We start from the raw sequence: 12,516 nt of genomic DNA, 5'->3' as shown, positions 1-12,516 counted from the left end.
CTTTGTGACATAACCATGTTTCATCAATAGTGACAAGTTGGTGCAAAAAAATATCCCTAGATCACTCAAAATGCTGCAAAATCAACTTGGAGGTAGCCACTCAATTTTGTTTCTGGTCAGCATTCAAACATTTTGGCATCCACTTGGTTGACAGTTTCTGCATAGCCAACTACTCATGAATTCTAAACCTAATTCATTCCCGGGATAACTCCAGTGTCTCAGCAATTGGTTTAGTTGAGATTCATTAAGCTACCAAAATCAGGTCATAAAGACACTCAACAATTCAGACGCTGACACTGTTGAAGGCTTCCCAGACCTTGCTGAATCTTTGGTTTCAAAATCTCCATGCTGAAAGTTGACACACACCTCTTTACAACAGAGTATGATGGGCACTTGTCACTCAGTGTTTGCATCATACATGCATGGATTTCCTTTGGAGTTTTCTTCTGCAGAACAGGAGCTTTATGACTACACAGAATTCAGTGCACTTGAAAATTGCACACACACACACACACATATATATGAAGCTGTTTGTTTTCATTGACATGGTTCTAGCAATGATGTGAAAAAATTCAGAAATCAGAGCTACGATCTTGCAAACTGGCAATTTACAATAGAAAAGAACAGTCTTTCAATCAATAGTGAAAAAATTACACTCAGATTTTGGGAAGTGGCTCAGGCCAAGAACATTTCAGCACTCCCTCATAAGTGGAACAAAATGAATATTGAAATGCCAATGAGGGTCATGGAAAGGCATGTGGTATCCCTTTATCTAGAAAAAATACTGCAAAGACATAAAAATGTGTTTTGATTCATCACAACTCTAGACGTCATGGCTCTGTGTTAGTGTACCACAGGATGCACTACTAATTAGTGAGATCCAATCTTCAAACTTTCCATCAATTTACTTCCACTAAGATCAACAGGCTTGAGTATTTGCACCAATTTATAGAGAATACTCTATGGATTTACTTCCACTAAATAGCATGTAAATTGAGAAATGTATGCCCCCAAATTGACCCTAAAATCTGAGGTCGACTTATATATGGGTAAATGCAGTCACCATGGGTTGAGATTGACTGGAGGGAAGCTAACAACAACAACAAACAGTATTAATTGCTCATAAAGGTCCTTTAAAAAGCAGCTCCAATGCCCCACTCTCCGTGCCTCGGCAGTGACTTCTGAAAGAGCTGTGAGGCATGAGTGTGTGTGTGTGTATGGTGATTCCCTTCTCAAGCCAATCTCCAGGCCTTTCCTTCTTCTTCTCCTCCTCCTTGCATTTTCCCATTTCCTCTCAACTTTAACCCAATCTCCAAACTTTTCCTCCTCCTCCTTGCATTTCCCCATTTCCCCTCCATTTTAACCAAACAGCCAAACCTTTCTCCTCCTCACATTTTCCCTCCACTTTAACCCCATCTCCAAACCTTTCTTTCTCCTCCTCCTCCTTGCATTTCCCCATTTTCCCTCCACTTTAAACCAATCTCCAAACCTTTCTTTCTCTTCCTCCTCCTTGCATTTCCTCTGATGACTAAGCTTCTCTTTTTCCCCCTCCACTTTCAACCTGATCTTAAAACCTTCTGTCTCCTAAATTCTACCCTCAATTTATCCATGGGTCATGCCAAAATCCATGATTTTGGCCCTAAAACCTTCCCTCGACTTATACATGAGGTCAACTTGTACACGAGTATATATGGTAAGTGAATTTACTTCCACTAAGATCAACAAGCTTGAGTATTTGCACCAATTTACAGAGGTTAGTAAGTGAGAGGTTAAAATAGAAATGTTAGAAATGGTGCTTTTGCCTCTTTTAGAAAACTGGTAATAAAACTGGTTAATAAATGTTAAAGTATAATCCATGATTCACTTAACAGCACTGTTGAAGACGCAGTTCCTTTTTGCAATAAGAAGAAAAAGGTTAACAGATCTGACATTAAAAAATAATTTTAAAAGCTGTGTAAACAAGTCATGAATGTAGGTTTCAGTAGATGCATGGATAGATTATTGCATTTCAGTGAAAACAAAAACACTTCATAGGCTTTGGATTGGTTAGGAAAAATGAATGCATCACAGTTTTCCTCCTGCTCTCCAGATTGTTATCATTAACATTTGGAAATTACAGGGGGAAATGTTTACTTACAAAAATTTCCCATTGGTCTTTGTCCCTAGAAGAACACGGTGCTCTGAATCCTCACGAGATATCATCCCATGGAACCAGGGCATCTTCAAATGGGCTGTTGTTGCAATCAGTTTCTCTAGCTGTGGTTTCTGACTAATGATTGCTTGCTCAAGAGCATGCCCCTGTACAATGGACAAAACAGGGGAAAGGTGTAAGAATATAATATAACTATTTCTGAGAAGCTGAGCTACATTTTGAATGGCTTGGACACATCCAAAGTTTTATTAGACAGCTAATCTGGGCTCACCTACACCAGCCAGAATACTCTGGACTGTTCTCAGAGTGTTCTCGCTCCAGAGCTGCCCCAGATTTCCTCTGTTATATCTGCACTCCACAGAGACACTGGCTGGCTGTCTACACATGCGTCCCTGCTGGGTCTCCTAGTACCTCTGCCAGTTATGCAGGTCTCTCTCTGACACCCAGTGTCGAGCACATGGCTGGGCAGCTCATTGTGACATCAGAGAGAGGGAGTTGTGGCGGAAGTGCCGGGTGAAATGGTGGGGACACATATGTAGACAGCTGCACAGCATCGCTATACAGTGTTCCAGGTTTTCTTGCAATATCAGGAACAAAAAGTAATTTTTTTAAAAAAAAGTTTATGGAGGGATAGGGTGAATTCCATGAAGAATTGGCCTTAAATTGTGAAGACAATCTGCACTCAAATTGCTGATTTGGCCCTCCATTGCCATGATGATTTCTCCTTTGTAAAGCACTATGTAACACCTATGGCGCTATATAAATAAATGTAATAATAATAATCATGAGGATGGGGGAGAGATTGTTTTATTTGGCCCATGTAGATGAGCCCTCTGAAAGAAGTCACCAAGGGTGAGCTAAGTGTGACCTGTAGATCAGATATGCCCTTTAAGACTGCCCCCCAACAGATAAAGTCACTTCCTGTTACTCAGGAAAGGCTATTGTATGCCAAAAACAGGGCTTAAGTAAGCTTTAGCTGGCCAATTGTGTTTCTGGAGGCTTCTGGGGAGAAATGGGTCATTTTAAAAACCTTTTCTCTCCTCATGAATGGGGAGGAGGCTTATATGACCACTGAGGTCTGGAGAAGGGGAGGAAATGACTCTTTGATCCTGTAACACTGTTCATTTCTCTTTTAGACTTATAATGGTCCAGCAACATTTGGAGACATGGGGTGAAAAGCAGTTTCTTCAATATATATCTGTTAAGTATCAAACAAATCAAGGAGTAGAATAAACACCAGGATTTTTTAAATGGATACTAAAAAGGACAAAGATTAAACATGCCAGATAAACCAACAAATTTATGAAAGAGATTGGACTTTATCACATTGGGAAAATTGGGGGTTTATACAGCAAAAATCATGTTAAAATTGCGCAACTGTGATTAACATTTTCACATAACATTGTGATTAAAGTGCCATTATTCCGGGAATAAATAGGCAATAAACAGCAAGAAATCATTCACAGGGAAATCCCGTTGTTGCTGTTTATTGCCTATTAATTGCAGGGGCAATGCTCTTTAATCGTGATGTGTGTGAAAATGTTAATCATGATTGTGCGATCCATGCCACTGAAAAATGTGCCCTTAGTAATGTCATAGGCATGGATATAGGAAGGATGTTTGCTGCATGGAGGGTGGAACAGGAGAATTTCAAGTAGTTTTGTGTTTATTTCCACAATTGAGATGTGTGTGTGTGTGAGAGAGAGGGGGGGCGGTGGTTGAAGGGAGGGTGGAGGAGGGGAGGGGAGAGAGAGAGAGAGAGAATGAACACTAGTAAACAGGAATGGAATTTTTGTTATGAGACAGGATTTCATATTTGCATTCTGGATACCAACAAAAAACAAAAAAGTATGGGCCAAGATCCTTCATCATCAAATATAACTAAGATGACAGAACTCCACCATCATAGTTATGTCTGGGAATGATACTCCTTCCCCACCATTATCTTTTCAGCCTGGCAGCACTCCAACCAAAGTGTTTCTGGGCCAATGTGGATTGGTGTACTAGGAAATGTCTGCTGCAGTACCCTCCCAGTCAAGAGGCACAGTGAGCACAGACAGCTGGAGACCCAACAGAGTAGTACAACAATTGCTTGCCTTAATGTAGTCCACAACCAGGAAAGCACTACAGAGGTCATTTCCCAGCACCCAGATCTGCAATGCCACACAAACCATTTGGCTGGGATGCAAAGATGGGCTTTGGGGGTCACATTCAGTTGTTAATTATCACAAGCATAAATCCCCAACAGTTAAAAAACTTAAGTTTTCTTATTCTCTTCCACACCTCTTTTTATTCATAAGGTACCAAATGGAAAAGGGAGAGGTAGGAAAACCAATTTCAGAAGAAAGAAGAATAAACTCACTTGTAAACTCCAAGTTTTTCTGACAAATTCCCTGATTAGATTCTCTTTTAAGTCTTCAAATTGACTAATTTTTGGTTCCACTCCTGGTGGGCGATTACATGGTTTTCTGAGTAGGCAAACAAGACCATCTATTTCATCTGAATGGTAGTTAATGAGTTCTACAGGACTCCTGTGGGATTTTCCTCCTGTAATAGCATAAGAGCCACTAATTTCCCTTTCAATGGTATAATGAAAAACTTTCTTATCATGAACCAGGGATAAAGCAAAGCCGCCTAGATAGTTTCGACTCTGTCGCAGTAGGTACAGTCCATTGCTCAGTCCACCTTGTACCAAATAATCTTCAGCTTCCTCACGTGTGATGTTGCCAAAGAAGTAGGGGAGGTGGCTAATAGAATTAACAGTTGCCATTGTTTTCTTTTGTCAAAGAATTCTTAACTCTCTGTAGAATTTATTTTATACCTGTAAGGAAGAAAGGAGCATATGTTGAGAATAATTTTTTGTATGTTAAATCACAATGTTAACTTTTGATGGAATGAAACCATGAAACTCTCTGGATGGCTTTGGGCTAGTCCCTCTCTCTCAGCATAACCTACCTCACAAGTTTGTTGTGAGGATAAAGTAGTGAGAAAGAGGATCACGTATATGGAGTTGCTAAAGGTTATAAATATAACACAGTCCTGCAAAAACTTTTTTTTAAAACTCATACTGGTTTCACAGGAATTTGGCACTCTAAATACAAAAATGACCTCAGATTTGCTCTATCATTAGTTTTTTCATAACTTGCTTTGACATTTCTATATTGCAATGTGACTGAATGAAATGATCCTGCGAAGAGTAAGAAAAGGGTTAACGTCTTCTAATGGACTTTCAAAATACTTTAATGCACTGATATGAAAGACAAAAATCTGTTCAAAAGCACCAAAAGAAATCACATTGGAACATCAGCGTCCACATTTAATCAAAGTTGAGTAACAACTAAATAGATAAAAATAATGAATTTATGAAAGAACGATATGTATTATGACATTTGTATTGTATTATTTTTTTTCAAATTCAGAATCCAAAAAGAACAACTACAATACTGAAAGGAAGGGTTTTTTCCCCATCACAGGTCTATTTAATTAATAAACACACGCACAAATTTCACCTTTGATAGTTTTGTTGTAATTTAACAGTGCTGGATGTGGTACTTTAGCTAGCTTGTCTGCATATGTTGAATTTTCAGCAGGCAAATGAGGAAGATGAAAGTGGCTTGCCACGCAGTAAGTTCATAGATGAGAAGATGGGAGGGGTGTACTGTCACCAAACTGACTGTACTAGTTCCAAGGCTGAATTCCTGCCCTCTTGAGGCAGGGCTAAGAAAGAATTCTGCTACAAACCCTGAAAAGCCAGTGTCAGTGGTTCTATGCTACTCACCTAGATGGATCACTGTTCTAACTCAGTCCCATGTTCCTATTGCGTTTTTATCGGTATATTTTGTTCTGTATATTATATTTTACATTTTCTCATTTGTCAATGTGTTTTCTCGTTAACAATGTTGTTTTTGTGCTTTCCCCTATGCTTCGGGTTTTGTTTCTTTTTAACTGTTTGATATCGCCGGCAGACTGATTCAATAAAGATTTACTTACTGCTGCTATTAATCAGTGACTTGCTGGCTCACACTGCAATGCAGTAGGTACTCATGAAATGAAGGTCAGTTAAGTCAAATGTCCTAATTTGCATGAAGGGAAAGTAGAGATCCAGGTGATTTTTGAGTTGGCATTCTTGAGGCGGGGTTCAAGCCTAGGTCAAGAAAACTCCTCCTTTTACCCCTTAACCTGGATAGCACTGTGAAGTTATGTAAATATAATTATGAATGGCCTAAAGAATTGACATTTGGAAACCACATTAAATGTGAAGCAGAAGCTCCAAGCAACAGAAGTCTGGAGCATGGGCAAGTGGGGCACTTCAGGTTGACACAACTAGCAGGAGGAGGCTAGCTGTGTCATCCTGAAGCACCCACACTCACATAGCACGCCTCTGTCATTCAAGTTTAAAATGACTTCTGTGGGTATTGATGATTGTGGAATGAATATGGAACATATCTGAATACAGAGCAGTTACAAACATAGTTCTAGCTAACCAATCTGTAAATGCAGTGCAGGATACCAGCCATAATTCTTGAATAAGTTTAATACCGAAAGTTAAACTTAAATTGGATTTAAATGTTTAAAAATACATTCAAAACATTTATATTTTGATTTAAGAGTAAATTTTTAAAATGTTGAAAAATACATTGTTACCAATTTTCATTAGAGAGTCTAACTGAATTGAAGTTAATTAGGTAGTCCCTATCACCAGGTATCATCCCTGTCCTATAACCTCTAGCTGTATGCAGTACTTTTGTTCTGTTGCAGTAAATTGGGATTGAAACTACAATCTGAAAAAAATAAACGTGCATTTGAATTACACTGTGTATGTTTTCATATATTAATATAATATATGGTTGGATGTTTGAAATATTGCAATTTGAAAGTTTAAGAGTTTAAGAAAAAGTCTAATGGCTTCCATTTTAAATTGCATAAAATTAATGAAAATAGTGCTGAATATATTTTAAATATTCCCATGGCAGCATCATACCTAATATATTTGACACGCAGTGTGGATCCTTTTTTAACACTACCTACAACAAAATTATTTTCAGTAGTAACGATTAAATGAAACAAATAATAATTATGGGCCATTGCTTTGTTCTTCACATTTGTTGGCAAATTTGGTTAGAATTTGAGTGGATTCTCTCTCTGAAGATTGAAATACAGTAGCTCTGATGGTATGCCACCTGTTCCTGGTGACTGATTTATCCTAAGTGCACTGCATGTAGCTTCTACTTTACTTTCTAAAACTGTCGGTTCATCTTTAAATTTCTTGAATGAATCTATTGTCTTTTCACCTCTTTTATATAATATTTCAATATATTGTTTTTATAATGCTTGCATTCAGGATTCTGATCCTATTTCTGTCTCCTTTTATTTTCCACTTCTTATCTACCTCTAAAGATTTGAAGAGTCATCTGTCATTCAGTTAGGATTTTTTTTCCTTTTTGTTTGCAGATAGCTTTTTCATTTTGTTTTACATCCTTCCTTTACAAAACAGAGTTCTTCTAGCTCTCAGTTATTTAGGCTTAATAGTGCAGATCTAGTCTTTACATTATCTTTAAACTCTCTTTAAACAGCGATGTTATTCAGGTTGCATTTTGGCATGAAGATTTATTTAGTGTTTTTCTTTAGCTTTACACACTTTTTTGATATTAGCAGTTCATGGTCAGTACCACAACTGTTCCTAGTTTTGTTTTTGCAGAAAGAATGGAGCATCTCCACCTTTTGCTTTGAATTACGTAATCTATTTACAATTGTTTCTTTGTTTTTCTGAAGAACATGTTTGCATTCAACAAACTGTTGCCTCACAAAATTCAAACAGTTGATCTCCTGCTTCTTTTCTGGGTCCTAGATCAAATTTTCTGACAATCTTTGCCTCTACTCGGTTTCCTACATATACATTCAATTTGCCTATGATATATTCTTTTTGGATGTGTGACCACTTTCTCCCTGGAATCCAGCAAAGAAACATATAATTTATCCTTCTTCTGACTCTGTAGGAATCCTGTACTTATTTTGTTTTAAAAAATGCAATTTTAGAATCTGGACTAGCTAATGTTCCTAATGGGCACTAGGTAGAATGCCTAGAATTTAATCTGCCAATCTGGTCATATAGGAGCCTTATAATGCAAGTAGGGGCCTTGGATAATGCCCCAGCTGCTGAAATCCTGGAAGCTAAGTAGGGTCAGTTTTGGTTAATACATGGATGGGAGACAGCCAATGGATGCCAGGTGCTGTAGGCTATATTTCAGCGAAGAAACTAGTAAAACCACTTCTGAGCATTCATTGCTTAATAAACTCTTATGAAATTCACAGGGCTGCCATAAGTCAACAGGGGAACTGAAGGCACACACAGAGAGATGAATGAAAAGGGAAAGGGAGGAGAAAATAATCTACAGCCCCTTTAAGAGTACAATCAGCCCTCCACATTTGCACCTTTGACTTTTGCTGATCTGCCTATTCACAGATTTGAGTAATACTTTCTCTCTAGGAATCTCTAGGTTCTTCAGTGCAATTCTGCCAGAAATTGATTACAGAGTTGCAATGAAAGACTAGAGATTCCTAGGTAAAACATTTCTGTAGGCATTTCTAGGTCCTCTAACATGCTTCTATAGTGAATCTCCAGAGGATGTTGACCACAGAGTTGCTCTGGAGGACCTGGGCATTCCTAGATAGGTATGAAAGTAAATCCCATAATGTTATCCTTTTGTGTTTTCACAAATTACTGCCATATACCAAGAGAATTATTATTATTATTATTATTATTATTATTATTATTATTATTATTATTATATCATGTGGCCCTGCCCAGGTCAACTGCGGGGTTCGGTGTAGCTGACTGCGTAGGCTCCATCCTCACAGAAATAAGCAGAGTCGGAAAGAGGATGCAGGAACAACACACTTAGGGGCTGTAAAAACATCCTCGAAGAAGCAGCCTCCAGCCACCTCTTCTTCAGCTGGATCAGGCCTGAGGCAATCTCATGCCATTGCTGTGATCTGGCCTTTCCAGGGCACACAAAGGAGCTAAAAAAAGCGGCCCCTTTTTGCGCCCAGGAAAGGGGGTGATAGCCAGAGCAGTGTGGCTATATGGTGCTGCGTCATCTGGACACTGTGCACCATGTGGAGCGGCACGCGGCATCACGACACCCTGGGGGGCAAAGTCGGGGCGTGCATCATGTGGACATGACCTTAATAGCCAGTCTGAAGAACCCCTTAGTCTTTTATTGACCGCTCAACACAAGCATAATTTTAAACAAGTCCCTCTTCCTCCAAAATAACACCACAATGGCCTCTGACCTTGCTTCTTCTACTTGAAGGTCCTTCGTCTTCCCCCTTTACTTTGGAGGCCATTGGAGTGCCTCTCAGGGTTCCCTTCTCTGGGAATTCCCAGTCCCCCTTTCTTATGAGTAAAGGACCCTGCCCCACCTTCCAGCACTGTCCTCTAGCATCCCACAAAATTCTCTCATACATTAGTGGGTCCGAGGACACTTGTGAACACTTGTTAACAAGGGATGCATCAGCCTTCTTCCAGGAGACTCCTTGACCCTTTGGGCCGAGCCCAAGCCAGTCACCTTTTCCCCCATTTCTGCTGGTAGGCAGCTCCAGTCTTGTTGCTTCCGCCAGGATTAGCCTGGCCAAGGGTCCCCAGCATTCTTTGATAGGCATTGATCTACGGATTGATAGGCATTGATCTACACCTTTTTAATATATCTAAATTATGATCCCTGGCTTGTATCTTGATATCAAAAGAGCATCTTGACCTGAGCAGCTATATGGCCCTAGCACGTGATCTCCCACTGAAACAAAGGGAAGCCATAGGTTTTGATATGTAAACAAATTTCCTTTCCCAGCCCTGGAAATGGATGAGATTATGCAAGGAGCTGCTAAGTGCTCTCAGGAAAGATGCTATCATGTGTCTCAAGGAAGTGTCTCTCTTTGTGATTGAGGGGAAACCAGGTGAATCAAAAGAATAACATTTGCAAAGCCATTTGGGTCCCTGGTCTGTCGGAAACTTGGGGAGATGAAACGTTTGGGGAAAGATGTGAAATACACATCAAACAGTCTCCTTTGATTACCCTTTGTCTGGAGATCCAGTAAAACCCTAAAAGGGTCTCCCAAATTGGGAGAGGGGCTGCTACCAGTCACTCTCAGCTGCGGTCAGCCATACACTGCAGCCAGTCATTCAGTGCTGGCAGCCAAGAGTTAAGTCAGTTTTAAAGTCAGTCTCTCTCTGACTTGTCTGCTTAACCAGACCTGCAAACCCACACACACAAATTGGAAGATAGAACTTCTACATAAGGTGAGTATTTCCGTTAGAGAACCTAATATCTATTCCACATTTACCACGTTATTTCCTGAGTCTTGCATGAATGTGTGAGCGTATGTGCCTGTATGTTTGAATCCTTGTTTTCAATAAAAGAGACATTGATTGTACTTAGAGCCTCTGCCTCATTTCTGGATTTCTAGTTCCTGGTATAAAGATCGAAGGGGCGATCCCATCTGAGGTGTAGTAACAGGCCTCCTCTCGTGACCTTGAGCTAATTAAATTCCCCATCGAAAATTTGGTCACTGTTCACTGTTACATTTTCCCAACCACACCTTCTTCTCTCCCTTGCCCCAAAAGTTGCTCTGTCCCCTCGCTCAGTCCTCTCCCCCAGATCCACCTGCCCCTGGCTTTTAGCCTCTTCTTGTCCTCCCGGCTCCTCCCTCTCTGGCCACCAGTGGGTGTCCCCTCCTTCCCCCTCCAGCCACTCCCAGTGTCCCCTCCCGTGATCCATTGGTAAATGGTTTCATTGTTGGGTTTAGGAGCCTCACTGTTCTCAGGTGTTCCCTCAGCCTCTTTTGGGTGTTGACTTCCCTTTGAACCTGAAGGATACCCTGACTCTTCAGGGGAGGTCATCACATGTCAGTAATAATAATAAAATAATAATGGCACACAGACTTAAATATCAGATTAGAGCACAGGGATAACCCAGTTTAACCACACTGAGATCAGCAGGACTACATTTACTGTAGCATTGCATAAATTGTGGATGTGGTAAAGGAATACAAACTTAACTAAAAATAACAGAATTAATGTTTCAAGTCTGTCTCAAAGGAGGAAGGACCATGATTTGTCCAAGGAGTGAAACCTGCAATCTGTCTTACACTTTGCATACTCTTAACTGAACCGAGTCTGCAAAACACCTCTTAACTTGATTTAAAGAGTGTCACAAACAGCAAGGTTTTAAGTTTTTCCATGTCCACTTTCTGCACCAACATTATTTAAAACAACAGCAACAATGTACCACCTAGCTTTAGGTTTTGGGGAAGTGAAAGCTTGCTCACTACATTGTGAAACTTTAATTTAGGGGCAGATCTAGTGTGATGTAGTGGTTTGAGTGTTGGACGATGACTCTGGAAACCCAGTGGACGATCTTAGGCAAGTCACACTCCCTCAGCCCCAGAGGACAGCAAAGTCAAATCCCTTCTGAACAAATCTTGATGAGAAAACCCAGCAATAGAATTGCTCTTAGGATCTCTGTCAGTTGGAAATGACATAAAGGAACACAACAAATTGCGGGGGGGGGGGGGGGGGGGATTTTGGCTGGGAGCCTCTGGGAGGCAGGGGAGCTGGAACTGTTTTTGTAGTGGAGAAGGCTCAACATTAACAAGCAGGTTGTTATTAATTTTTCCTACTTGCAGGTACCTGCAGGGGGAAAATAAATTATTCTTCCAATCAGTTATCACTTTGACATCTTTAAATATGAAGACTCTTACAAGCACAATGCGTACATTAAGAAGTACCTTTCATGTGTTCAGTATCCCTTACTCTCAAATAAATGGGCCCAGGGTAGATGGCAGACAGTCTTTTATTATTCCTAGGAAGAGTCTACTCTAGAACAATAGCTTTCTTACTATTTTATTATTTCTTTGTTCTTGATTATTTAGTACACTTCTGATTGAAGATGCTTGACTACATGGGTGTCTTGGTGTCCCAGTTCTGCCTGATCATTTCAGGGTACTCAGCCTCACCACCACCCAGACTAGGCTCCCCTGCCTCTGCCCTTCAGGGGTCCTTACTGGGGGGAACACACTAGCAAAAAAGGAGGGGTGGGATAAACAAAAAAAAACCCTTAGAAATGGTCTGAAGTTCACCTTTGATTTTAAAAAACTGCATTTCTTATTTTAAGCAGTGTAAAAGCACTAGATCCTTCCTGATATTGAAAGCTAAGCAGGGTCAGCCCTGGTGAGTACTTGGATGAGAAACCGCCAATTAATACCAGGTTCTGTAGGCTACACTTTGGAGATAGGAACTGGCAAAACCACCTCTGACTTTTTCTTGCTGAAGAAAACCCTATGAAATTAATGGGGTCAGCATAAGTCGG

At 40.2% G+C, this 12,516-nt stretch overlaps 1 protein-coding gene across 3 annotated transcripts in view; it reads right to left on the bottom strand.

The window, feature by feature from the left end:
• LOC149323701 (tyrosine-protein kinase SYK-like) overlaps window positions 1-12,516 on the bottom strand; it is a 52,751-nt gene that overhangs the window by 33,758 nt on the left and 6,477 nt on the right. For all 3 annotated transcript variants that reach the window (XM_089491217.1, XM_089491224.1, XM_089491231.1), the window contains exons 2-3: window positions 4,515-4,973; window positions 2,138-2,298 (exon numbers count right to left, since the gene is read on the bottom strand). In XM_089491217.1, the coding sequence (XP_089347343.1) occupies window positions 2,138-2,298; window positions 4,515-4,922 (569 nt within the window). In that variant the 5' untranslated portion in view covers window positions 4,923-4,973. The remainder of the gene's footprint in view (window positions 1-2,137; window positions 2,299-4,514; window positions 4,974-12,516) is intronic.

Source organism: Sceloporus occidentalis, unplaced genomic scaffold, assembly GCF_023333645.1.
Source record: "Sceloporus occidentalis isolate IW3139 unplaced genomic scaffold, rSceOcc1.0.p SCAF_1, whole genome shotgun sequence".
In the NCBI taxonomy this organism is placed as follows: domain Eukaryota; kingdom Metazoa; phylum Chordata; class Lepidosauria; order Squamata; family Phrynosomatidae; genus Sceloporus; species Sceloporus occidentalis.
This window is presented reverse-complemented; position numbering and strand designations above follow the sequence as displayed.